Source organism: Chelon labrosus (genome assembly GCF_963514085.1).
Source record: "Chelon labrosus genome assembly, chromosome: 10".
In the NCBI taxonomy this organism is placed as follows: Eukaryota; Metazoa; Chordata; class Actinopteri; order Mugiliformes; family Mugilidae; genus Chelon; species Chelon labrosus.
The window spans coordinates 25,203,821-25,229,882 of NC_140360.1; the positions used below are offsets into that span (position 1 = coordinate 25,203,821).

Genomic DNA, 26,062 nt, shown 5'->3' on the forward strand with positions numbered 1-26,062 from the left:
CTAATTTTCTAATTTTTTTTGGATTCTTGAGGTTAAAACAAAAGCAACAACCTGTACTGCTAAACCCGGTCTTCTTATTATGGAGAAGAATAGCAGCAGAAAAATGAATCCAGGAAAGGCTTATGATAAAACTTGTTTTGACTTATTTTAGACACACTGAAGTTCACGTAATTGATGTTGATCTGTTTTTGTCAGTTAGCTAACAAGAAACAATTCAAGATGTTGAAACCAACCGGCTGATGGACAGCGTAATAATTGGCTCTGATTTTGATTGTTCATTCATTTCTATTATTCTTCAACCAAAAACAGCCTAATATTCTTCAGTTCCGGCTTTGTATTTGGGAGAATTGTTGGACCATTGGACATTTTTAGAAAGGTCACGACTCCTGCAGCGCTTTATTAGGCCAACGCGTTTCGGCTTGTGACCTTCCTCAGGGCCATCCCTGAATGACCTTTCTGCAATTTCTTTTCCTCCTCTGTGCACTTTGGTAGCAGGTGAAGTCGCTCTGGAAAAACAAATTTTTCTGTTATAATCTAGAAATCAGATCTGTAAAATACAAATTTGAAAACCGCAACAATAAGTGCACATTCTTTAGTAACATACACCGATCAGGCCTAACATTATGACCACCTTCCTAATATAGTGTAGGTCTCCCTTGTGCCTCCAAAACAGTTGTGACTCATCAGAGAATGGACATGGGCCTTCTGAGGGTGTCCTGTGGTGTCTGGCAACAGAATGTTGTTAGTGGGGGCCTTTGGGTCCTATGGGTTGAGGGGAGGGGCCTCTGTGGATCATCCCACAGATACTTGATCAGTTTGGGATCTAGTGAATTTGGAGGCCAGGTCAACACCTTGTGCTGTTCTTCATGTTTTTTTAGTTGTTCCTAAAGCGTTTTTGTGTGTGTGCCTGTGTCAGGCTGCATCCTGCTGGGGATGGCTGCTGTCATCAAGGAGTGTCATTGCTATGGGGTGGGGGTGTATTTTTACATTACTTGCAGGCATGGTTGTCAGTTGTGAATAGCTCATTCTGTTTTGCATTCTAAATAAGCTCCATTTTATCATCTTTCTAGTGTGAACATGCTTCAGTCATCGCTTTCTGATTTATATGATATCATCATTAAGTCTTCAGAGAGGGCTTTGACTCTGTGTGCAGTTTTTCTCTTTCTTTCTCTTTCATTTGTGGTATTTTCCGCAATGAATCAGTCAACCACACATTTTAGTCAGACATTAGTCAATGGTGGTCTATTTTGCATCCTTTTTTTAGAGTTGGCCGTCATTTTGAGGGACAGCGGTTCCACTGATTCATTCTTCCCTGCACTCCTCCGTCCTCATGATTCACTCTTATTTCTGTCACGGTTTATTACTGATTGGCCTTTGCCTTTCTATTCTCTTTTGTCCGTCTATTTCAGGGTTAAACATTGCCTCTGGAACTGTGTCCCCCTCACACAAGCACACAAATGCTGACGCACAGTGCACATTTTTCGGTCATTCATTATGTGTACTGGGCAGGAAAATGAGCATAGAAGGGGAGAATAAGAGGTGGAGAGAGAGAGAGAGGGAGAAATCTGACCTTAATAGGAATGATTCAGTTGTAAGTGAAGGCAAGTAAAGAGGAATAATGAAAGTGATGAAGGCAGGGACGGAATGAATGAGGGGAGGCAGTCCAAAATAGTTTGCAAATATTTTCAGTGTTCTTTTTTTTTAGCTGTCTGTATGTTGTTGTAGCTCCTATCAGGTTGTGTTGATGTTGGCAGGTTAAGGCACCTTCACTTTTGGCTTCGGTTTGGTGTTTTTGACAAATTTATATAAAAGCAGCATTATAGATAGTTGGAGCTCAGAACATGTTCGAGCAAGAAGAGCATAACTTATAACATCTGACATAACATTGACTTGACTCTTGGGAGTCACGTCTACAGCAGAAGTGGAGGAATATAGAACAATATTTGTGCACTATTTTAATACACCTTTTGTTTAACATGGTTTGCTTTGAGTTATTATTTTAGTTCCACGTTTCCATTTTAGTCTAATAGAAAACTATGGCTTCTTAGATGATGTGTAAAGATGAAATCATAGAGTAAAAAACACAACTGTGTGATCACACTTCAGATTTATTGTTCTTTTGCTCAGTTTTTGGGTAAACTAAGGTTAGAGGTTAACTTCAGAAATCTTCCATTGTATAGAGAGCAACATGTAAAAATCAGCATTCTACATTTTGATTGATTTGGCAACTTAAAAGTCCATTTCAGTGCAAAGATAATGGACTCATTATCATTTATTGCAATATAAAACACATGTAGTGGTGTAAAACGTGAATATAGTACATATCAAAAATGCTGGAATTCCAGCTTAAAACTCCTATTTAAACCCAAACTCCACTATAGGACCTTAAAAATGAAGGAACTGTAGTAGCCCATTAGATTTTACTTTGCTCATACAGTTCTTGAACTCTGACCTTCATTGTTGTCACTTTTTCTAAGAATATATGGAAAACATCTATGATGGATATAGACAAAAAGTTCAACAGAAAAAGATAAAGGAAGAAGAAGGGGTGATGGAGAAATTGGGGAAATTAAGAGAGTGAATGAGAGAGAAAAAGGAGGACGACAGGAAGGGGAGAAGGAAGGACTCCAGCTGGGAATGAGAGAAAAAGACAAGAAGGCATTCATAGTCTGGCTTTGATTGAAATGTCAAACGCACTTCTCCGAGTGGGTGTGTGCGCGCGCGTGTGTGTGTTTGTGGGGGAGGGTGGGGGGGTTGTTATCAAAGTAGAGGAAGTGATTATAAGACGGTACCTCCTGCGCTCACTGCTGTCCTTCTGTGATTTGGTTTTGGTGTGTGTTCATTTGTGTATTTGTCCCAACCTTGTTCTACTGCTCTCTGTAAACACTGTACTCCGACATGCATCTCTTCGAAGCAATACATTTAAAAAAAAACCAGTGTTACGCTCTTTACTCATGCATGAAGACTGTTCCAACCTGTTGATCTGTCACAGGTCAAAGGTCATTGTCAGGCTCTTGAGTTCTCAACTTCCTGCTGCTTTGAACTCCCTGACCGACCCCAGTGCACACACACAAATCTTTTTCTGTTAAATGTACCTACCCAAACGCCGTCCGTTGTTTGCCCTGTTCACCCCGTCAACACTGAGCTTATCTTTTAACCTTCATCACCCACTGTCTCCTTAAATCTTTTTTATTTGCCTTATTTTCTCTTTCTTCCTCTCAATCTTCTACCTGCCTGGTCATGTGTTCTTTCCTTTCTTCCCTCTCTTCTGCTGCCCATCCATCTCCTCGTGTCTTGTCTGCCACCGTGCTTTTCTCTCTCCATCTCTCCATCTCCTCTACCTCCGCTATTTTTTTGTTTTCTGTGGTTTTTCTGCCTTTTTTTGAGAAAAACGACAGATAAAACTGAGATAATGACAAAGTCAAAATGGAAATGAGCTACTGCAAGGAAGAAGCAGAACTGAAGGAGTGGGATTTTGGCTGTACTCAGTTTTTTTTCAGTCAATTCATTTGTCAGTTATTTTCCGAGTAGGATGCAGCGATGACTCCCAGGCACTGACCACCAACCAAGACTCAGACGAAACTCAATACTGACGCTGCTCTGTCTTGTTGTTTTAGAGATGGGAAGGCTGGTGGATCATCTCTCATCTCTGAGGTGCTCATGTGTAGCAGTTGTGCCGCCGTGGTAGACGTTTCAGACTCTTGTTTAAAGACTTCCCACCTTTTTAACAATCTGTCCTTTTGGTCGTTTCCCTGTGGGAGCCTGCATAATCAGAAATGGACGTAGACACTGAGACCCGTCAACATATTCCATGTAAATCATCTTATCCACGCCATTGATTAGGATGGTGCATCATTGCAGCCCTAAAGAAATCTAAAAATTGGTAATTGGTGATCTACAAAAATACTCATAGTTGTGTCGATTGTAAACTGATTGTTGTTGACGTAACAATTAAGCAATTTACCAATTTACCAAATAACAATCCATAGCATGTACAATAATGAACACGGCTTTAGAGGTTTTATTTTAGTGCTCCGTCAGTATGTTTGGTTACATCCATTTTTTTTTCCTCGTTTATTTGATAATGGGCCTTCTTCAGACGTATCAACAAAACAAGGAAAGAAAATCTAAAGTGAAACCATTTCAGTCTGGTTCAGACATGTTGGCTGGCTCCCAGAGTCAGAGCGACGTCCATCCATTCAGCTCACTCTCTTTGTCTTGCGGTGTTTGCTCGCCCTCACAACCTCCGTTTGATGCAGCAGTGGTCCTGGGCCCTCCCAATGACTTAGCATTCAGAATACTTGTCAATGGGCCCTTTATCGCACCATTGTGTCAGTGAGAGTGTTTGGCCCATTCAGAAAGACTGCTGAGAACAAACATGGAGGAAACAGTTGGTTGTGAATGGCAAGTGAAGTGTCTTTAATCCTTCTCAGTGAGACAGAGGAAATGGGATTCAATGGTAGATTAATTAAAAAGGAGATTAAACTGGTTAATCAGTCACTTGAGCGACTTGCAAACCAACCATTTTATTTATTCTTCTCTGAAATTCAGCTGAAAAAAGCCACTCCCTGACCTGATAAAGGAGTTTTGATCTCTTTTTAAGGGCATAGTCTCTCCAAGGACAAGCACAGCGCACATTCAGGCGACACAGATTAAGTTGTCAGTAGCTCAGTGTTTGGTCTTTAGAAGCCGTTTAGCCTTTTCAAGGTCTCTGTTGGAGTTGCTGAGACATTCTCATTTTAGACCTACGTACGTTTGCCCTTTAACACAGTTTTAAATGACATCAAGATTATTGTTTTCAAAGCTGGGGCTGAGGTCATTTGCAGTCTATAATATCTCATTGAAGGATACCATCCGATATTTTTTAAAACAGATCAGTTATGACATGAAAATAAAACTTACAATAGATTATTTTTTTTATAGTTTGGCCTTTCTTGGACATCAACAGAAATTAGTTGAGACCATCACAGGTGTGAAAATAGCTTTATTTGTTTTTTAGAATTTGGTATCTTGCCTTTCAAAGTGTCCACACCCTGAATTTTGCATAAAGTTGGACATCTTAATGCAGAAGTTTGTGGGGATCGACTGGAGCCTCTAGTGGCCATTTGAGGAACTACAGTTTTTGGCACTTAATATGTTGGAGAAGGTGAAAATTGATAAATACTGATTCCGTTTCTGTGTTGAGATATGTTAGCGTAGCTTAAGAAACCATGGGGGAACTTTGCATATTGGATCCAAACATGAAGAACTCACTTCAACCATCATTATTATCAGATTGCAGTTTCAGCCATATTAGTCATGTTGTAGATGTTCAGTGTGTCCAGCTGTGGTGTGTGAGTAGGAGTGTGTGCAGCTTCCTCTCTAGACAAAACCCAGACAGAAAAACAGGTTCTGTGCCAAGCTCGTCCTCCTTGAAGGACACAAGTGACTTTGAGCAGTTTTCTCCCCGGTCTGCCAAGCCAGACTAAGAATAGACTGATGCTAATGTCTGCCTACTATCAGACAATGAGCTCATTTAGTGTGATATAACAGCAAGCTGGATTTAACTTTTATACTGTTTACTGCAAAACACCCAGTGACTTATTTTTAACCTTTTGCATTTAAGCCAGTCTGATTTAGAATGAACTTTAAAACAGGACCTCTAAATCAGGATCGTTGGATATGCAGGTATTTTTTATAGTCATGTAGCACTTGGCTTTAAACTTTGTGGATATTTTCTGGATTGTTGTCTAATTATCCTTCACTGCTGCAGTTAAAATTTCTTCACGTTTTGTGTCCCAGCCATGAGTGTTGTTTTGCTATAGAGATGGCGATGTTAATCAGTCCTTTGCCTTGGTCAAGTCTACGATATTAACTGTTGGATGGTTCTGACATTCATGCTGGCGTCTGGATGAATTGGAATAATGTTGGTGATTTGTAGACGTTTTCCCATAGCACAATCACCTCATCTCACACAGCTGCTAGCATGTCTTTAGACTCTGTAAAGTAAAAATTTTTCACTAATCTGGATAAATAAATCCAATTTCATGTGACAGACATTTCTTGTGTTTTTCAGTGTCCAATACTGTACAAACTTTTCCATGGCTTTCACTGTGACAGGAAAGCGTAAGAAGCTTTTAGGTAGATCTTGATTTTCGTCAGAACTTTCTTTGAGAGTTAAATATACCCACTAATTTATCTAATAAGTTTTTTTTCTGTTCAGTTTTTAAGTAATTTGAAGGTACATCTAAAAATGTACATGACCAACTTACTGTATATGTACCATGTGTAAAAGCCAGATATTCCTCTTGGCTTTCCCATCTCAGTTCTGTTTTTTAAAAGTTGATTCTGGATATCTGGAATGTAGCTTTTCTTGAAAACTATCAGCAGTCCATCAGTTTTCTTTTTCCATATTTCACTTATCAGCATTTTCCACGAACGGAAGAAGAAAGGCAGGCAAATAAATGATAAAATGTGGAGAAACGGGTCAAAAGAGGAAACAAAGTGGGAGGAGAAGAAATAGTAGGGACAAAGAGGCTTGCCCTTGTTAATGTGACAGTAAATATTGGTTTCCAGCAGATTGTTTGAGTTTCTTTGCTTTTCTTAGCTGGTGACTGAAAAGGAGGGGTTGTGGTGGGGGAGAGGTAATGGGCTTCAGAGGGAGTGTTAGGTCAGGAAGTTCATATTATATATATTGTTTTACTGGTACTCATTTGAAAAAAACAGGAGAGAACGTATTTATCCTCACACTTGTGTTGTTTCTAGTGATCAGTCTCTGGTCAGCAGAGGTTAAGTCCACCAAGCACTGCTGGTTAAATGTTTGCTGCATTTTTAGGTGGTTATTGTTTGATTCAGATAATGACTTCTTGTCATTTACCAGATTAAGTGAAAATGTTAAGAAATGATGATTTGACGACCATGTGACCAAATTTCTCAATCAAAAATTGCCTGTTATTCCATATATTTAGCCATATGAGGAAAAACAAGCACCTGAAAACAAGTCAGAAGAAGAAAAAGAAGAGTAGGACAAACAGAAAGGAATGTTTTGTCATAATTAAGTCATAAAACGGTGAATGGGAGTGGACCAGAAGTGTGGGTGTGTATATGTGTGGTATTGGGATCTGTTTGTTGAGGGTAAGACAGGGAGTGGGATCACAGTGATTGGTAGCACACAGTTTTCCAATTGTTCAGAGCAGGCAAATCAAAATTTTGAGACTTGATGATTTTAGATACTGTGGAGTTACCCAACAATTAAATTACAATACAACAATGCAAAGGCAACCATAAAATTTGGCAAAGTGCATTGCATAATGATGCCTGAAAAATAATCAATCGGATAAATATCATACATGTATTTGTTTCAGTATATTTCAGTGAACAAAAAACAGTTAATGTGCAAAGTCCTATCCCTGCATGCGTGTCCATCCCAGCAGGCAGCTTAACAGTGTTTTAATGAAGCTTAGTCATAGTTCAGATGGTGACTGACCACGATGTGCTTCACAGAACAAAGTCCACATTTAGAACCCCATGACTCTGGGAAACTACGGCGACTACTTGAAAGAGAGAGAGCGTGTTTGTTGTCGAGATAGAGAGGGAGAAGTCATGAGTGTGTCTGTAGCCGTTTCAGAGCGCTTCACTTGTTCCTCTTCATAAACCTGGAGAATTTATTGAAGCACTGGCAGCTGTTGGATTGCACTTGTTGCACTACTGTGAGCACCAGCAGGCCCCATTCACTGTCAGGTCAACCTGCCATCAAAGCCGACGGAGATACAGTAAGAGATTTGTACTGACAGACAGACATACAGAAGGTGTTTATAGGGGACTGAGAAAAACAACCTGGAGCTGCAGCAACTGTGACTGGTTCCATTAAGGCCAACAGCTGGGGAGTCTCAGCACTCCCAGTCAATATTAACAGCCAGCCTTACACTGTAACACATACTGGGAATATTTGGCATGGTGGACAAGATTTCTGTCTGTCTGTATGATGGACATCATATGCAAAAAAAAAAAAAAGCTTGACGATTAGACAGTCCTGTGTCCAACAGTCTGTTGGTTGAGAGTTGTTCTTGAACTGTTCTTGAATAATATATAATCAGAGACAAAGTCAGAACGTCAAATGCGTAGGAATCTAGCAACTGATTATGTTTCACACTTTTAAAAAGGAAACAGTCCCCACTGTAGCGCCGATACGCGAGCACCAAGATGCGCCGGCTTTTCAACTTAAAGGCAACAAGACAAATGTGTCAGTATTTAGACCAATACTGTGAGTTTTATCTGATGGTTGTTTTCGTTCAGTAACTCAACAAACTCTAGGGCAGATGCTAATGGCTAGCATGGCAGTGCTGCTTTCCAGGGGACTTTCCAGTTGTAAGCAGCGCTCTGATTGGCTGATGTTCTTTCCAGACGGTGGAAATGGCAACCAATTGGCATCACACACCTTCCAGCTTGAATAGCTGAACAAATTAGAGATATTGCCTGTGATTTTTGGAACTCGCTGAATGTATAATGGCTAATTTATAACTATGTTAGCTATGGACACTGACCTTTATGCAGTATGCAGAGTGGTGAGGACAAGTAAATGTTTTTTTTTGTTTGTTTTTTATATCAAAGATTAATGAACTTTTGTGTACACTTCTAAGTTTGTTCTTCTTGGAAACCTGAAGGTTAATTACTGATAATAATAAAACATTATTAGTCAACTATTGGACAACTAATTAACTATTAGAAGGGTTATGTGAATGTTGTGTGTGTGTGTGTGTGTGTGTGTGTTTGTCTGTTCTCGTTTTTATTACAAATAAGAACATAAGTTAGAATACTCCATTGTGGGGCCATTTTCTGGACCCTTAACATTTTGATGGTAAAAACCCCAAAAGGCTTAAGGTAAGGTAAGTCTTACAGTTAGATTGTGCTTAGGGTTTGGCACCAAGTTGAAATGGTTAGGGTAAGGGACTAGGTAATACTTAATGTCCATGGCCGGTCCTCACAAAGATAGAAACATGAGGATTTGTGTGTGAGTGTATTCGTAACTCATCAGCGTTTTACTTTAATGAGCTTCTACAAATTCCCCCTGCTCTCTCCTCCCCTATTACTATTTTCTCCTCTCTTTCTTATCGCTAAACTTCCTCCTTCTCCCATTCTCCGCTAATTATGGAATTTGACCGAGCTGTCTGTTATAATAAGGGATGGATGGAGCACATGAAAGCAGGGGTGGATCAGAAACGTGAAGAAAGTCAAGGTCACTGGAGAGGAAACCTCCCTTCCTTCTCCTTCTGTCCTCCCTTTCTGGGCCCGTTTTATTAATTTTCAAGTCTTTTTTTAACATTGATTCCACTCCTCTCTTTTTTGAGTTTGGACACATTTGGAGAGTTTTCACCATCATTTTCTCATGGGAATTTCACGGTCGTTTCTGGCTTTCCGTGCATCAGGCTGCAACATGTCGACTGAACTCTTATCTGAGGGAGGTGGGAAGCCTCTTAACTTTTTCAGCCTTGTCTTATCACTCAGACATGCTTGTTAATCCTTCACAGTAGGCTCAAATTGGGAGGAAGCGTGTTCCTTTGGATTCATTTGGCGGATTGTGATCTGTTGAGATGAGACTGAGACACACATGTTAGTGATGTGAAGTCTGTCTTATAATTTGCGTAAACACTAGTACTGGAAGAGAGTGATAGGGGTGATGGTAATAACTGAAGACACGATGAGGGTAATTCCCCGTGGAATGTGTAAATCCTGTTTCTTCAGCTTTCTGACACAGTTTTACATTCACAACTACACCAAATGCTGTGATTGACCAGATATGACAGAGGAGACACGTGTTAAACGTCTCTCTAGTTGTTGTCCTTTGTTCATGCAAAAATATTTCTGTAATTTTTCATCTGAACAAATGAGTGTCGGGAGACATTTTCCGTTCTCTCTGTATTTATACATATCACATCTCACCTCTCTAATGGCCGGCTTTTCTCTCCACCTTTTCCTGTGGTTATTTGGAACAGACTTGTGACATGATCTGACAACGTGTCGCACAAACTAGTTTTCTTCAAACATAATCTGGCTTTAAAAATGTTAACTCGCTAACAGCCCTTTGAGGAAACAGGATCAGCTTTTAGTGGTCTAATATGTTCATATACTGTATATGCAGACTTATACACTGAGGCAAGCACTACATGGAAATATGTCCTAACTTTGCTGAAATGTCTTCACTGTCATAGTCTGAAACACACAAAGATAGACAGAGTTACCTGTAGAGAGATGGTTTGACATTCAGCACACACACACATACACATACACAGGAGTTTCCATATCCTGAGGGGATGCTGAACTGTCAGACAGGATTGTGGAACAAGGCATCAATCTGTAGAAGAACCCGGAGGATAAACTGTTCCTCTGGGTCTCCTCTGTTTCTCCCCTCTCCTCCTCTTTCACTCTATTCATTCCTGTTTCACGACACTCATCACATTTCTCTTTCTCTCCTTTTTTCTCTAGCAAAGCAGTTCAGTTAGCTTTTAATCAGCTGTATCAGTTGTGCATTTTTGCCTGGGATCCTCTTTTTACACATGAGCTTAAGGTCTGCATGAAATCCTTCACTGTACTCCAGTATAGTCCTGACTTTAAAATGTAGATGATTCAACCTGCATGCCTTACTTTACGACAGCAGGAGAATTCGCCCCACCTTTCCGACCTTCCCTGCCCTCCTTTCTTACCCTTCCTACCTCCCTTCCTCCCTTCTTCTCATCTGGCCTGATAAGAATTGTGTGAGAAGAGGCCTCAGTCCCTATTTCCATGATGGAAGTTATCTATCTTATCTCCTCTCCTAGTCTTCTTGGTCCTCCTCCTTCCCGTTCTATCTTCTTCATGTCTGCTTTTCCTTTCCTGCTATCTTGACCACTGCTCTTCTTGTATCATATTTTCAGCTCTCATCCTCTTGTCTGTGTCACTGTTTTTGTTGCTCCTGTGCTGGGGAGTCTGAAATTCCCAGGTCAATCTAGTTGTCCATGTCAAAAAAGAAATGCATGTTTTTGCCAAATGCTAAATGTTCTCGCATTTGCAGCTAATTTGCAACTAATGTTTTGCTTGTTATTTTGCAACATTACCAAGCTAGTTAGCTTGGCATTCTAGCAACTACCGAAGCTACATTTACTGCAGTTTTGCTGCAGTTAATTTAATATGTTTATCTTCTTTTGTGACGTAAAAAAATAAAGTAAATAGCAGAAATATAGTTGTGTTAGATGCCATCGTGCCACGTGTTAGCTCAGCTTTTCTTTTCTTGCCCTGGCGTGCCAGAGATGGTATATATGTGCCGGAGCTTTTAACGCTGTACAAATAGCAAGTGGACTGAAAGATGAGAGAGTCAGTAATTTTGCATTTCTGACATGTTTTAGAAGCACTGAGATCACCAGTTGAGCGTGTATGGGCCAGCTGCATGGATGTATAGATGTGAAGGTGTAGGTTGTCTCTGTACATCTTTAGCCTCTGGGCAGTGAAAAGCCACCTGGAAAACTGTGTGGTTGGAGTATAAAAGTGATGGTTATTGGAATGTGAGGTCTGTTATTAGGTACAGTGTTGGTTTGGTTTTCTCTTCCTTTCATTTACAAGCCTGTAGTTCATGCCCCAAGTGACAGCTTTTTTGTGTCTGACAAAAAAGGCACAAATACTGTTGAACTCAATGAATGCATATAAGTTGCTAAGATGTGTTTTGGGTAAGGAATGTGAGTTTGTCATATTAATATTGCAGCACTGGTTCATTTGAGGAACCTGCTAGAGGTATAGGTCACTTATCCCCGGGCTCGCTTTGACATTTGCGATTTTGAATGTTGGATATCTCCACCCTTAGCCTGAGGCTAACTGAACTCCTCTTCAGACCAGGCTTATCATTCTTTTCAGCGTTATCTTTGTGCATTTATAGCTGTGAAGACTTAGTGACGCGTTAGTCCTTGATAGATAATACACAGAGTGATAATGATGACAAACAAAAGCAGCAGCATGTCACATTTTTTGTAATTTCCACAACATTCAAAATCAAAATTGTCTTACCTTACCCAGTGTGATTTCATTATTTTCTTATAAATCATTTCATGAACATTTTGAATCGGCCCACACTTTGTAGAGCTTGATTTTCAGCCCTGAAGCTCCTCCGCTTTGATAGACACAACAATATCATTTTTAACCTAGCAGTGTTGATTTCAGCTATTATAATTCCACAAGACACATTTAAAGAGGCATCTTGTTTTGAATAGCGAAACCTGAAACTGTCAGAAAATGTTCAGTTGGTGAAATCCAAGAGGAGTTTTTTCCCCCTAAGGAATCCAGAGCAGGAATTCTGTCTGAGATTTCTGAACCCCTGGAGAGACAGAAAGCAAGAGACAGTGATAATTCTCTGCACACACACACACACACACACACACACACACACACACACACACACACACAAAATCTCACAGTTCCCCAATCAGATCTAAACTTTTTATTTTCTGGACCGTGTTTAGGTTTTATAGAGTAGGGCTTCGGAGCAGAGTTATCATTTAAAACATTGCCATGGTCACATACAAAAAGATGCTTTTGTACCTAAACAAATGTCTAGAGCAGTGGCAAGCAAACTTTTTGTAGTCTTTTAGTTGCATAGTTCAGCAAATGATAATACTAGTGATGCGAGCAGCAAAGCATCATAGAATGGAAAAGCTCCATGCATCATCTTGAAATTTCAAAACAGACCTTGTGGGATAAAACTGCATCACATACTGAAGCTTCAAATATATGTAACTGAATATAAGCAATGATCCAACTTTTGTCTCTGACTAACTCAGCCTTTTTGACATCTTAAAAAAAAATTATATATACGTTAACGTCTGTCATTCTGTTAAGATAAAGAAAAGAGATAGGTTAAGTGTGGTATAGATGAATACTTGCAGGAGAATTAAGAAAGGAAAAGAAGGTACAAGAGAGACGTTCAGATTGACTTGGAATGTGAGGAATGGCCTCTTCTCTGGGAGCACGCCCACACACACCCCAGTTGCCGTCTCTCTCTCTCTCTCTCTCACTGATACACTGTACATGAAGTAAATCAACGTTTCACTTCTTCTGCTGGGGATTGTGTGTGTGTGATCACGACAGCTGCTCCTCAGTCTGGCACCACTACATCTGCCTACAGAGACGGATTACACACCGACTGACAGATAACTGACAGATAATAAGCGGAGTCAGTGGAAACAGAATGAATGGAAAGATTAATGCCAGCAAGGAGTCTTATAAAGGCAGCATTATTAGGTTTTTACATCATCTGACTCTTAATCATTCGCTGTCATCCGATTTAATAGAGAGTATAAATCTGGACATCTGAACCTCAACAGTTACGACATAGCTGTAAAAAGGCAGCTGATAAAACATTTTGGAAATGTAAAGAAGCTTGAGACTGTGGGTTCAGATCTGGTGCGACAAGAATATAATTATATATACTATAATAATTCTGTCTTAATTAGCATAGATAGTGTTGAGTGTTATTTAACTTCATTGGCTTCTGTTGATGCTGCTGTATAATTGTCTCATAAAGCCATAGGATGTTCTATTGAGATGCTCATACACAGGTTGTGCTGCCCTAGTACGGCATTTAAATTTATTAGGTCTGTTCGTTTTAAGAATTGTCACACTTTCAGGGTTTCCCATATAATATTAACACTATGGTGGCCCGCCGGGGTCTAATTTACGTTGGTCTCATAAGAAATCGGAAATATTTTTGCATGTCTCAAACGACGTTGTGCGTGCATTGTGTTTTTCCTATTGCTCTCTCCTCCATCGCCATCTTCCCCCAAACCCCCCACCACACACACTGGTCGCTCACCTGCTCTGTACTCAATTTAACCTGACAGAGAAAACGACACGGACAACGTACGGGACTCACGTACGGGACTCACGTAGCATGTGAAGCTTTTTGGTTGTTCACTAATAAAAATGTACATAAGCGCTGCCCTTTAAAAGCCACTGTTTGTGCTCTTGTGTTTTTTAGACCATGGAGATTTAAAATGATTTTAAGAGAGTTGGTCAAAACCTGGAGGAAACGACTCCAGACCATAGACAATATAACGTGAACTAGCTTAACTTTCTGAGAGCTAGCTAGCAAAGTATAGTAGTAAACTGTTTACTATATATTTGTTTTATTTGTTGATACTTTGTTGAATCTTACATACATTTGTCCATAGAATATGCCATGTCTCCACAGCCTTTTATTTAGTATTCCTGTAGATGAACTCCACAGACTGCTGTTATTTATCACTATAGCTAATATTCGCGTCATTATGGTAATGACGGACTGATCGCCAGAGTCTCACAAGATATTGTGGGAAACACTGAGTGGGGTTCAGTTTTTTTCTTTGATTCCGTTTTTTATCAACTTCCCATGCAGCCAGAAAAAGGCATAATTGGCGATGAACGTAAACCCAACACACATTGATATATTTACGTAACTGACACTTTCAGTAACGTCAGCAAGTTGTTGCAGCCCTAATTTTATTATTTTTCCCCTTTAATAATAAATCTCCCAACCAGGTTACAAAAACATCAGCAAATTCTCTTGAGACTTTTGGTAATATTAATTTTGCAAGTATTTAGACATAAACCAAATTAAACAAATAATAATGCCATCTAAAATAAAACAGCTGTGTGACCTTTCGGTTCACTACAAACGTTGTGTTATACAGTCTCCAGGGGTATCCTCACAAACATAAACCCTGTGGCCTGCGAGTTTTGTATTTAACTGTTTGACGAAGTTTAAGTTGAAACACATCACTACAGAATAGTCCTTTAAATCTCATCCATATAGTGACAGATGCAGCTGCAGCCCAGCCTCTACTTTACAACACAGCCATTATTCCCTGAGCCAGGTCTCTTATCATCTTCTCTCTATCTATCCACCTCTGGACTCATTCCTCAACACACGCTCTTTTTCTTTCTTGACATCCCCAAGACGCCAGAATAATCTGCCCATCCGCCTGGCTTACCATAGAGAAATATCTCACGCGTCTACCCAGGCTCGCAGCGGAACATCTGTCGGGGCTGTGTTGTGTCAGAATTGTGGTGCGTGTCATCATAGGAGTGTGCAGGCTTGGATTAGGGACTTCGGGACTTGCTGTGTGCATGGATTCGTCCATTAGGAGTCCATTTATAGAGCTGTAATGCTAAAATTCATCAATCTTCTGTTAATTATTTTGAAAACCTGGCAGCAACCATGGAATGTTCTCTAAATGTTCAACTTTTTAACATCTCCAGTACGAAAAGCGGTTTTGGGGGTAGCGACCAACGTGTGTTCTCTCAAGACACACGAACACATACGCCAATGATGCCTTCACATGATTGGCAGCAGTTCACAGCTCTGTGTTTTCTCTGCTGTGGCTTTCAGACAGGAACATTTATCAGCTGTCCAGCCTTCACTTTGGCTGTCTGTCTTTCACACACTGGGATTCTGTCCAGTGTTTATACACACACACACACACACACACACACACACACACACACATATACACACACACATGTACCGTAATGACAGTCTCCAGCTCTGCTTAGACTGCCCTTTTCTGGAGCTGCTCACCAGCTTGTTTTCTTTCTTGCCCTTGTGTGTCTAGTGTTGTGCTCGCTGGAATTGCAATGTGTTTCCATCTATTAGTTTTATTTCTGTATACTAGTCAACATAATATTTTCATTAAATCATTTTCTGATTTTTGTTTAGATTATATCTAGCCCCGCGGGGAGCAGCTTGATATTAATCCAGAGGACTGTTGATTACAGTTCGGTGAGAGTCCAGCCATTAGATCTTTATCATCTCATCATGATATGATCGACAGAAAAAGATTTTATTTTTTTCTTGAATCCAACAGTTGATTGATTGAGTGGGAAAATCAAGTTAGAAGAAAAGTATTGTTTCATTCAACCAGCAGCCCAAAACGTTTATTACTTTAGCTGAATAACTGATAAAAAAATAACAGTGTGCATAAAGCTATGCCTCTCTTAGTCGTGTTTGTCCACACCTCCCTCCCTCCCTGCTTCATCCTTCCATCCGTCCCTCTGTCCCTTTGTTGTATATCTCCTTGTCTTATCTCCATGGCTACCTGAGGCACCGGGAATGTGGTGCCACCAAGGAATGTGTACAATTATTAAACCAGTGAGGGGCCAGACACACACAAACACACACACACCTGCATTCCTCAGACATATGGATGCACATGCATGTTAGCATTCAGACAGTGTGGCCGGCAGGCTTAGTTTGACATAAAAGCTGTAGGTACTGATGCATTCTTTTGTGCATTACATCTTTTGACTTAAATAGAAAAAGGGGCCGAGAAGTTATACTTTTTATTAGAGGTTGTGTCGAGTTTTATAGAATGAGGAGTAGACCATTATATCAGGTGTCCCAGCAGAGGAAAGGTCTTTCAAGGAGCTGTGATTTGGGCAATTGAGTGAAAAATGTTAGAATGATGCTGATGGTGGGATTGGAGCGCCGGGTGACGGTACTTTCATTTCAAACAGAGAGCAGTGACATCAAGAAGATCTAGCTTTGTCAATACTTGCGACAATCTATCAGCTACTAAGAGATAGACCAATTGCTTTATATGTGAATGAAGGTGGAATCCATAACAGCTGTAAGAAGGATCCTAGCAGACCTCAGAAACATCCAGGCTCTAAGCTTACATGTACCTTGAAATGTGGCTAATGGCCGGAAGAAACATCACATTAGCTGTGTATGAATAAGCACCGTATGTCCTCTCATATTTACATCTTTTCTACTTATGCATTTTTTTCATGTTCATAATGGCTTCAGAGCCAGTCCAGCTTCCCCACCGTCAAATCTTTTGCGGTGGAAAGTTGGTCTGAAACTTCTCTAATGGGAGCTGATTATGCTCCTGCAAAGATCTGCCGGGCCAATCAAATTAGGCAGGCCTTATGCAGTGATGGATAGAAGAGTAACAGTAGTCATACACGTCTAATGCAGTCCTAGCCCAGAAGACCTCGAGATTTGTTTAACTCCGCTTCCATTTATCCTATTTTTGTCTCGCCTTGACTCCTTCTGTCAACACAGATCAAAAGTCATTCCAGGCCTCAGCCTCTTCAGACATCGCTCTTGAGGTCGGGGTCTTTGCTCTGTTCTTGAGTGATAAAAGCCGGTCTAAAGCTAAAGAGCGTCTAAAGTTTATTCTTGTCTTTTTCAACCTGTATCCAAGCTGACTTTTCTAGTGTCGTCTTGCTTTTATTGCCTCTTCCTTCTTCTTCTTTGTATTCATCAGTTTCTTCCCCCAATACATGACCTGTTCCTGGCTGCCTGTTACCATAGTAACCACAATTTGATTGATAGGTCTGCAGGCAATTCAGGGAGGCTGACCTGGGAGGCCGCCACTAATCCATAAATCCTGCTGAGGTGTGTGTACGTGTTGGGGAATAGGGGTCAGCACAACCTTTTGTTGAATCTGCGTGTGTGTGTGTCCGTATGTGTGTGTGGGTGTGTTTTTATACCAGGCAACAGACTGGCTCCCACCGAGAACTGGAGACAGAGCCTAGAGAGGAAGTGGTTGGATTTTGGATTATACTTTGGTGGTCAACCGAAAGTATTTGATGCAGGCAAAAGCTTTGCAAAACTAAATGACAATCACACTTACTCTCCTAATACTAGGTTCCAGCACACAATTTCTATCCTCTTGATTAGTTGGTACAGCAGAAACCTGTTTTGTGTCATGAGTGATGAAGTGAAAATCCAGCAGACACCCCTACAAGTCTGACCAGATAACTCCACACATCAGGGCAGAAGTTTAGTTCAGGGCTGAACACCTGAGTTCTCTTCATGTTCAGACGTGTGTTTTTGGTTAGAAACTTCTTCGGTTCAAAGGATCTTCTCTGAACTTCGGGTTACTCCCTGAGCAGGTCAAACTTTAACCCTGGAATCAGAGGAATGCTTCTGGATTTTTCTTTCAATATAATTTTCCCCCTGAGGGACGTTTAGAGGCCTCGCTTTCTGTTTTCTATCCTCTCTTACAAAAGCATCTTCAGCTGCATGGTAACACGGGATTTTGTTTGTTTAAAAATTAGTGAAACATGAAAAGAAAAAATGAGTAGAAGATCTAAGGAGCAAAATACAAAATGTAATCAATCTTATGCCAGTTTACCAGTTTTTACCAGTCCAAGGTTTTGTTAAATAAAGTACAAATGGTCGGACAGCTGAAGATGGATGAACTCTCCTCTGTAGGAAGAAAAGATGACATGCTCCTCTCCTCAGCCTCCACACCTCCCTCACCATTATCCCTCTTTCATCAGCACAAACACAAACATCTGTCATTCCACAGTGATGGAGTGGTACTGGTTTTTGCAGGTCTTTGGGTGTGTACGTGCGCGAGGGTCTTGGTGTTTGTGTCCTGGCTGTGTTGTCATCACCTCTGACAGAGCCGCCTGTCAAAAGGAGGAAGTCTGGGGATCACGGGACTCAGACTCCATTGATGGATGATCAAAGAGTGTGTGTCAAACGAAAACCAGCTTGTTTTTAGCACGGGCACAAATTTGTCTTTTGAACAAACTGTGGACTTCACATAGGGAAACTACTGACAAGGACTTTTGTTGCATAATCCCATATGTTGAGGTGAGATTGATTAGCAGTGTGGTGCAAGTTCACACTAAACAAGAACTAGTTCAGAGTTCAGTTCGCACAGGTAGAAGTGAACTTGTTCAAGTTCATAGTTCACATTTTTTAAATTTGAACTAAGTTCATAGACTCCAAATTGAATATTTTTTTATTTTGTTTAATGAGCAGCTTCGAGCTATTCTTGTTCAATAGAATCTCTGACTGACCTGCCCATCCATCCCCAGCCCGTGATATTTTTTTCCGCCAGGATCTGTACTGCTTTTTTGAATAACCATTGACTGTAGGAAATAACTCCAAAGTTTGTGTGGATCAGAACATTTCATGTGCTGTAATGTGTCCAAACTGGGTGCAGGTTAAAAGCCTTTTCATTCAATAATCTACTGATTATTTTTACTTTTATTAATGTATCAGTTATTTTCCAAGTAATTAATTTGCCACAGATTTACTACCATTTATCTTTCAACCATTTCAAACTTAACTCATCACAAATATTAAGTTTTAATTGACCTAATGAGGAAGGTTGTTCTTTTTCTGCATTCTGTCATTAATATATTGTTGAACATTATTTAACTTTAAAAGCTGATTGCAATTGGAAATTATTTACAAAAGGTACCTTACACGCACTAACATTCATCAAAATCTACCTAGTTTAATTTTATAGGTTTACATGTGCAGAAACAAATAGTATACAACTTGTAAATGCACTGGAAATGCTAGCTGTTTGTTAATTTTCTTAATTGTTTGTCTTTATTTTATCCCTGTCTCTTCGTCTTCCTTCTAATGATACATGGCTTCACTCACAAAGAGGAGGTATCATGGGACCGATGAATGTTTTGGCATCATGCATTGCAATAAGACTGAAAACCTCAAGACAGTGCTCAAGAGTGCATGACTACTTCCAGTCACTTTTATTCCAGATTTAAATCAACACATACTTAAGTTAAACTGGACTGTCAACACTGCTTCTCTCTTTCTCCAACACACACACACAGAGGAAGTGACTGTTATTAATTAATAATGTTATTACTTGCGTCACTGTGTTGTTTCAGTGCGCTCTGTTTCAACTGGGGAGCGATTTCAAGGCCGGGCAGACACAACAGCACAGCTGAACCGTTCTGTCTTTCCATCGCTGCCCATGAGAGCAGTTTGTCATCGCTGTCTAAGCAGCTTCAGGGCCTTTCAGGAAATGAACGAGGGATGACAAGTCAAAGAGTAAAGGCAGCACGTGGCCGGCTGAAACCGGAGAGCTTGACTGTGTGTGTTTGATGGAGCATCTGGTGCTCATTAGGAATTCAGAAATCAGCTTTGTGACAGTAACTCATAACATAACATGTAACAGGACCTAATAGATCGGACGTACTGTAGTTGGTTTTGACGTGATGTCTCCTCAGAGGGGAGAAGTTTTACAGGTCAACTGTTCAGGTCACTGCCATGGTTGATTGGTTTTATTAGTAACTGACTGCTGGCTTTTCCTTTTGCACCTCAGTTGTTCTTCGTCAGTATGTCTCAGTTTACTCCTCTGCATTCACTTCCATTTGTTTCCTATTGTTAATCCTATTCATTTATTTTTACATCTATTCATATGCTTCCTTTCCCTATTTTATCTTTTCTTTTCTTTCCTTTTTACCTTCACCATCGTCTCCCTTTTCTCATTCTCCTTTCTCATTTCATCAACCCTTTGCATTGCTTTTTTATTTTAATTAATTTAATTTAATTTATTTTAAGTCTTTTCATTTCCCGTCATCTCCTTTCCTCTCCTTTGTTTCCTTGTCTTCCACATGTCTTCTACCTGTTGACATTTATTCAATCCTTGCTTTAATTGCTTTTATTTTATTTTTCTTCCATCGTATGGTTGCTTTTCCTTCCACCTCCTTTTTGTTTCCTTTTTTCTACTTGTAAAATGAAACCCATCTCAATAGATGACTCATGCTTTTTCTAAGGTCAACAATGATTTTCATGTGAATTTCTTCTTCTCTTGTGTCCCTGCAGCTCTTCCACGTGGCCTACGTGCTGATCAAATTTGCCAACTCTCCCCGTCCAGACCTCTGGGTTCTGGAGAGATCCATTGACTTTGGGCAGACCTACCAACCCTGGCAGTACTTTGCCTGTGAGTAGAAGCGCACATCACATACTGTACAACATGTGTTATACATCATATGTCTTCGACTCCAAATGTAGGATATTAGGACCAAATCAAGTTAGATTCCATCATGCTTTCCTAACCTCCCTCGGGGCTAGAGTCGATTCTTCCTCTAATCTCAGTGTTGAAGAGCATCCCTGAGAGCAGGCAGCAGAAGGGATGGGGGGGTGTTACATCACACAGATGCCAGCTGATTGGCTGTGGCAGCTGTCAGTTGAGGTGGGCTTGAGGGGAATTCCAGGAATGTTTGCCAACAGGTCGCAGCTTGAACTTAACCTGATTAAACCAGGTAGAAGCAGACATGGTTTGGGTCTGTATGTGTGCCTATAGATGTGTGTGTGCAGCGTTTAATGATATGCCATTAATTAGCGCTATTGAAATCTGCTTCAGGTGCCTCAAATGGCAGCAGAAGATAAATTAAACCTTGACAGTTTGATAGGCGTCATTCATCGGAAATTCTTGAATGTGAAGTTGGTAAACTTTACTTTCTAAGCATCACTACAAGCCTGTATACTGGCCTGTAGTGATCAGGCATCTTGTGACAATCCAATGTTCCGCTGGGAAACTTTTGGACTCCACATTCATGTGGATGTTACTTAGACATGTAGCACCCACCTAGGTGAGACCAGGCACCCCCACCCCATAGCAATGACACTCCTTGATGGCAGCAGCCATCCCCAGCAGGATGCAGCCTGACACAGACACACACACAAAAATGTTTTGGGAACAACTAAAAAAAACATGAAGAACAGCATAAGGTGTTGACCTGGCCTCCAAATTCACTAGATGCTGCTTGCCCGATTGCACGGTAGCTGATTGTCAGATTGCCCACTTTCAAAATCCAGGTTCATTTGACAAACACCAGTCAGAGCTTGCTCACAGTTTGTCTTCAGGTGTCAAAAGAAAAAGAAATACAGCTTTGCTGGATCTGATTCAGTATAATTTTCTCACTGAAAATTTTAGCCTATTGAGAAAGTAACTTCTATGAAATGATCTCTGCATTTCCTATGTAAAATTGTGCACTCTGCAGCTTTGACTAAGCAAACTGAGCTCTTCTCCAACACAAAACTGGTGTCTTGCGGTTTTTAGAGAAATGTGTAATAACCAGAGTAAATTAAAACTGGCCTCAAAGCTGTAAATCTCATAAATATTTGAGCTGCAGCTGGTACTGACTTACGCAAACACTCCAATACGTTTGGAATAGGCATCTTGACATTTTAAAATCACCCCCTCCACCTCTTTGTTGTCTCGTTTCACTGGTTTGTGTCGAGGACAAGTCTGAGATTAACTGAAAAGAGGAATGTACGCTGTGTCTTCATGAAGTCACAAACTGCATCATAAATATCATGCATAATAAAGTGAAGGTTGGAGCTGCTGCAGGATTTGCACACACTTGCAGAGATGATGGTCAGGATCAATGAAAACTTTGAATTTTTGTAAGTTTGAATGAATTTTGTAAGTTGGAAATATGTGATTCAAATTTTTATGGACTAAAAAGTGAATTGATTAATGAGAAAATATATCTTTGAGTGCTTAGTCTCAGGCTTGAAATCAGATTTCAATAGGCAGTAGGCTTGGCTTAAAGAGAAATATAGTTGGTGTAGTTAGCAGAAACTGATCATTACGTGCTCCAGCTGTTTGCGAAGCTCCAGCTGAGGTGTTTTTAAGGAAGTCTGTTAAGGAGGAAAAAGCACAGACCTCCACCAAACACACCTCCTGTAATTATCACACTGAGATGCATCATTAAGATGCCACAAGTTGCAAGTATGTGGTTGTAAATGATTATAAGCTTTTCTTTTCTCTCCCTTTCTTTGCCTTTCTCTCCATGTGTGTGTGTGTGTGTGTGTAGCCTCTAAGAGAGACTGTATTGAGCGGTTTGGACAGAGGACCATTGAGAGGATCAACAATGACAATGACGTTATCTGCACCACCGAGTATTCACGTATAGTGCCGCTGGAAAACGGAGAGGTGAGAGCGTCTGCATATTAACAACAAACATTTCATGGGTGTAGAACAGAAACATTTTGTTGATTCATCAGTCATTCAACAGGAAATGAATCTACTGACTAAAAAAATTCCCATGATATCGTATTGCAAATGTTTGTGTGTTAGCTGATTATGTCTTTCTACCTCTCTCAGATTGTGGTGTCTCTGGTGAACGGTCGTCCCGGGGCGATGAACTTCTCCTACTCGCCGGTGCTGCGGGAGTTCACCAAGGCCACCCACATCAAGCTCCGCTTCCTGAGGACCAACACGCTGCTGGGACACCTGATGGGCAAGGCGCTCCGTGACCCCACCGTCACCCGCAGGGTAAGGCAACCTTAACAAATCAATAATCTTGTAGTGAGTGATTTTGCACTAATTTCTTTTTATTCTGACTCTTTCGTACATGACTGACTGAAAGGCAACATAGACATTTTTTATTCTTGACTTAATGTTCAGTATTTTTAATGTCTAACATTATTTAACATCTGATCTCCTTTACAAAACTTCCCTCTAACAAGAAAAGAAATAGAATCTACCTCATACCTGCATATCATTATGTTTGTATGACATTTCAAAGAAGCTGCATGAGGCTTAAAGGAATGTAATTGTTAAACCCAAGATGCAAGATTCACTCTGAAATGGAGGTATTTATTGAAACATCAGGATGTCTCCTGTACTTGAAGGGAATAGTTAGGTTTGATCTTTGAGGAAATGTGCTCATTGACTTTCTACACCTCTTTACTTCTATGTGAGTATTTTGTCCTCCTCCTTTTTAACTTATTTTTAGAGGTAGAAGATTTTATTGTTGAAGCGCAACCTGTCTTTGTAACATGCAAACTATGTTATTTTACATGCACAGACGGCAGATTAAGACAAAAATGGCCCACCAGAATTAGCTTTGCTTTTTTCCAGACTTATATTTACCCTTTTAAAGTGTATTTTCAGCAGTTTGCCTCAATTTTCCCTCTCCAGCCGTCGCTTGACTCCAGCTTCATTGTTATTGTGCAGACATGACGTGACCGTAGGCAAGAAATCAAATGGCTGTATTGTTTCTGAAAACCTCAAAGAATGGAATCATTTTGATGATAAATGATAACTCATGTTGTGTTATTCTTGATCTCGCAGTACTACTACAGCATCAAAGACATCAGCATCGGAGGACGCTGTGTGTGTAACGGACATGCTGAGGCCTGCAACGCCAAGGATCCCATCGACCCCTACAAGTAAGATGCAAATACGTACCCAAATTTCAAAAGACAAGAAATTTACTCACATGCAAACTGTAGATACACACACAATCGGAAAATCCAGACTTGCAGCGAACTGACGCGGGTTTGACTTGATTTATGAGGCGTGTGTTTGTTTGTGTCTGCAACTGCAGAGACATGAGCAGACCTCTTGGTAAACACCACAGCTTATAAAACAGAATTATGTTATTATGCTGACTTACAGACATGTGCCTGCTCCAACACACACACACACACACACTGTCACACACATTTAAACACACTGCAAAGAGCACGTTACTAAACTCACCCCCCCGAGCTAGCGGTTTTATCTGAAGCAGGAGGGTTTCAATTACTCCTGGCAGTGGTTTCATTCGGTGCCAGCGTTGTCTGTATTTTCAGGGTGATATACCTGCATACCTGCAATGCAAATAAAATGGCACGGTTTGTTACAACATGCGAGCCTGCTGGAGAAAAAAACAAACACTAGATGATGGTAAAGTCTGACGTTTAATCAAGTCAAATGTGTGAATAAACGGCTAATGTGCATATGTCTTTGACAGCCAAAGATTTTGCCAGGTTTGAGTCCAGGTTCTGCTCAAAGCAGAAAGCCTGATATCTAGTATCAACTTGTTATCTGACATTAATCTCGGTCAGTGGAACATTTCTCTTCAGGTTAATTTTGTACAAATTCAAACTTGCAACATCCTTCAAATTCTTGCTCCTTTACGTTTTCCCCTGAACAGCTATTGAACAAAGTTTGAGCAAATTCAGCATGTTAAGTCTGAAATGCAATTCCTTAAATGATCAGACTAAAGAATGGCTGTAAGAAAAATTTAGGTGGACAAAATGTACATGAACAATATTTCTTCATCCTGAGTGAAAGAATTCTGATCGGAGATTCCAACTAATCTGATAAAATGATCAGATATTTGTGTTTTCGTGCTCCAAAACAAAATGTTTTCTGGAAATATAACAGATTGAGAGTAAGGTGAGACACAATAGGGGACAGCCGAATAGGAAATGCTGAGAAATGATCACACAAGAGAGAAACAGCTTAGATGCTGAGAGGAAGAAGACGGAGGGGAGACTTATTTTCTGATTACAGCCTGCATACAAATAAACTTCCTGTCCTTTATTCAGTTTTTACTGTTGAGACAAGACATAGCTTGTTTTAATACATATGGATGTCTTGTGTCTGAGAGAATTTCCAGATAAGTGTAGGTCTCCGAGGAGTGGAAGTAATGATTCTTTTAATGCTATAGTTTTCCTTTTGGAGTGCATAAGCTGGAGTGTGGGCAGCTCCCTGGGGGCTGAGGGTTTGACAATAAGCCATCATTACTCTGTTAAATCCACCATGAGTCATATATACACACAGAAACACAAAGAGGCTTGAACCGTCACATATCCGCCCATGTTCTGTCTGTCTCCGTGCATGTGCACACATGCAGTACTTCTGTATGTCACTACGTTTTTCCTTACTTACAAATGCAAACAATCACGCACATATCAGCACGCACACATTCGCACAGACTTGCTGAAGGATTGTTTTGCAAAGCTGCTGATGGCTCTTGTCACAGATCACTCTCGTTACATATGAGGGATGGGAGAGGGAGACAGAGGAGGGATGGCGGTAGGATAGATAGATTATGACGGTCAGTAGAGACTCGCTGCAGATGGGGTGTGCTGTCATTATTCCCCAACATCCTGGAGATGTTTCAGCTGTGGTGTGATTGACAGCAGATAAAGAGATCCAGGTGGCTCTGTTTTCCGTTTCTGTCTGACATGACACCTACTAAAACTTGGGAAAGTATTTCATGTTGTTTCTATGACTTTTGTACACGTGTATGTGGCTGGAACTACAGTAATTTTGTTTAAAATCTCAAAAATCTTTGTCTTTAAATATCTAGCCTCTCCAGAGAAGTTCTAAATCTGCACATTTTGGAGGCTGGATAGAGAAAATGATTCCCCTAGAAATTAATGTTTTCAGGTCTGCTTAAACAGTAAAGTAAAAGTGGAAATTTTTGCAGTTGGGAGCTAAAAATATTCAACTAACTTTAAACAGAACTGTAAGTGAACACTAAGAAAGTTAGGTTAATTGTTGGTTTTAGATGTGATGATGGT

The 26,062-nt window shown here is 40.3% G+C and overlaps 1 protein-coding gene across 2 annotated transcripts in view; it reads left to right on the forward strand.

Moving 5' to 3' along the window:
• Window positions 1–26,062, forward strand: part of lama5 (laminin, alpha 5) — a 91,639-nt gene that overhangs the window by 13,416 nt on the left and 52,161 nt on the right. For both annotated transcript variants that reach the window (XM_084552539.1, XM_084552540.1), the window contains exons 3-6: window positions 20,576–20,693; window positions 22,576–22,694; window positions 22,866–23,036; window positions 23,838–23,935. In XM_084552539.1, coding sequence (XP_084408665.1) covers window positions 20,576–20,693; window positions 22,576–22,694; window positions 22,866–23,036; window positions 23,838–23,935 — 506 coding nt within the window. The remainder of the gene's footprint in view (window positions 1–20,575; window positions 20,694–22,575; window positions 22,695–22,865; window positions 23,037–23,837; window positions 23,936–26,062) is intronic.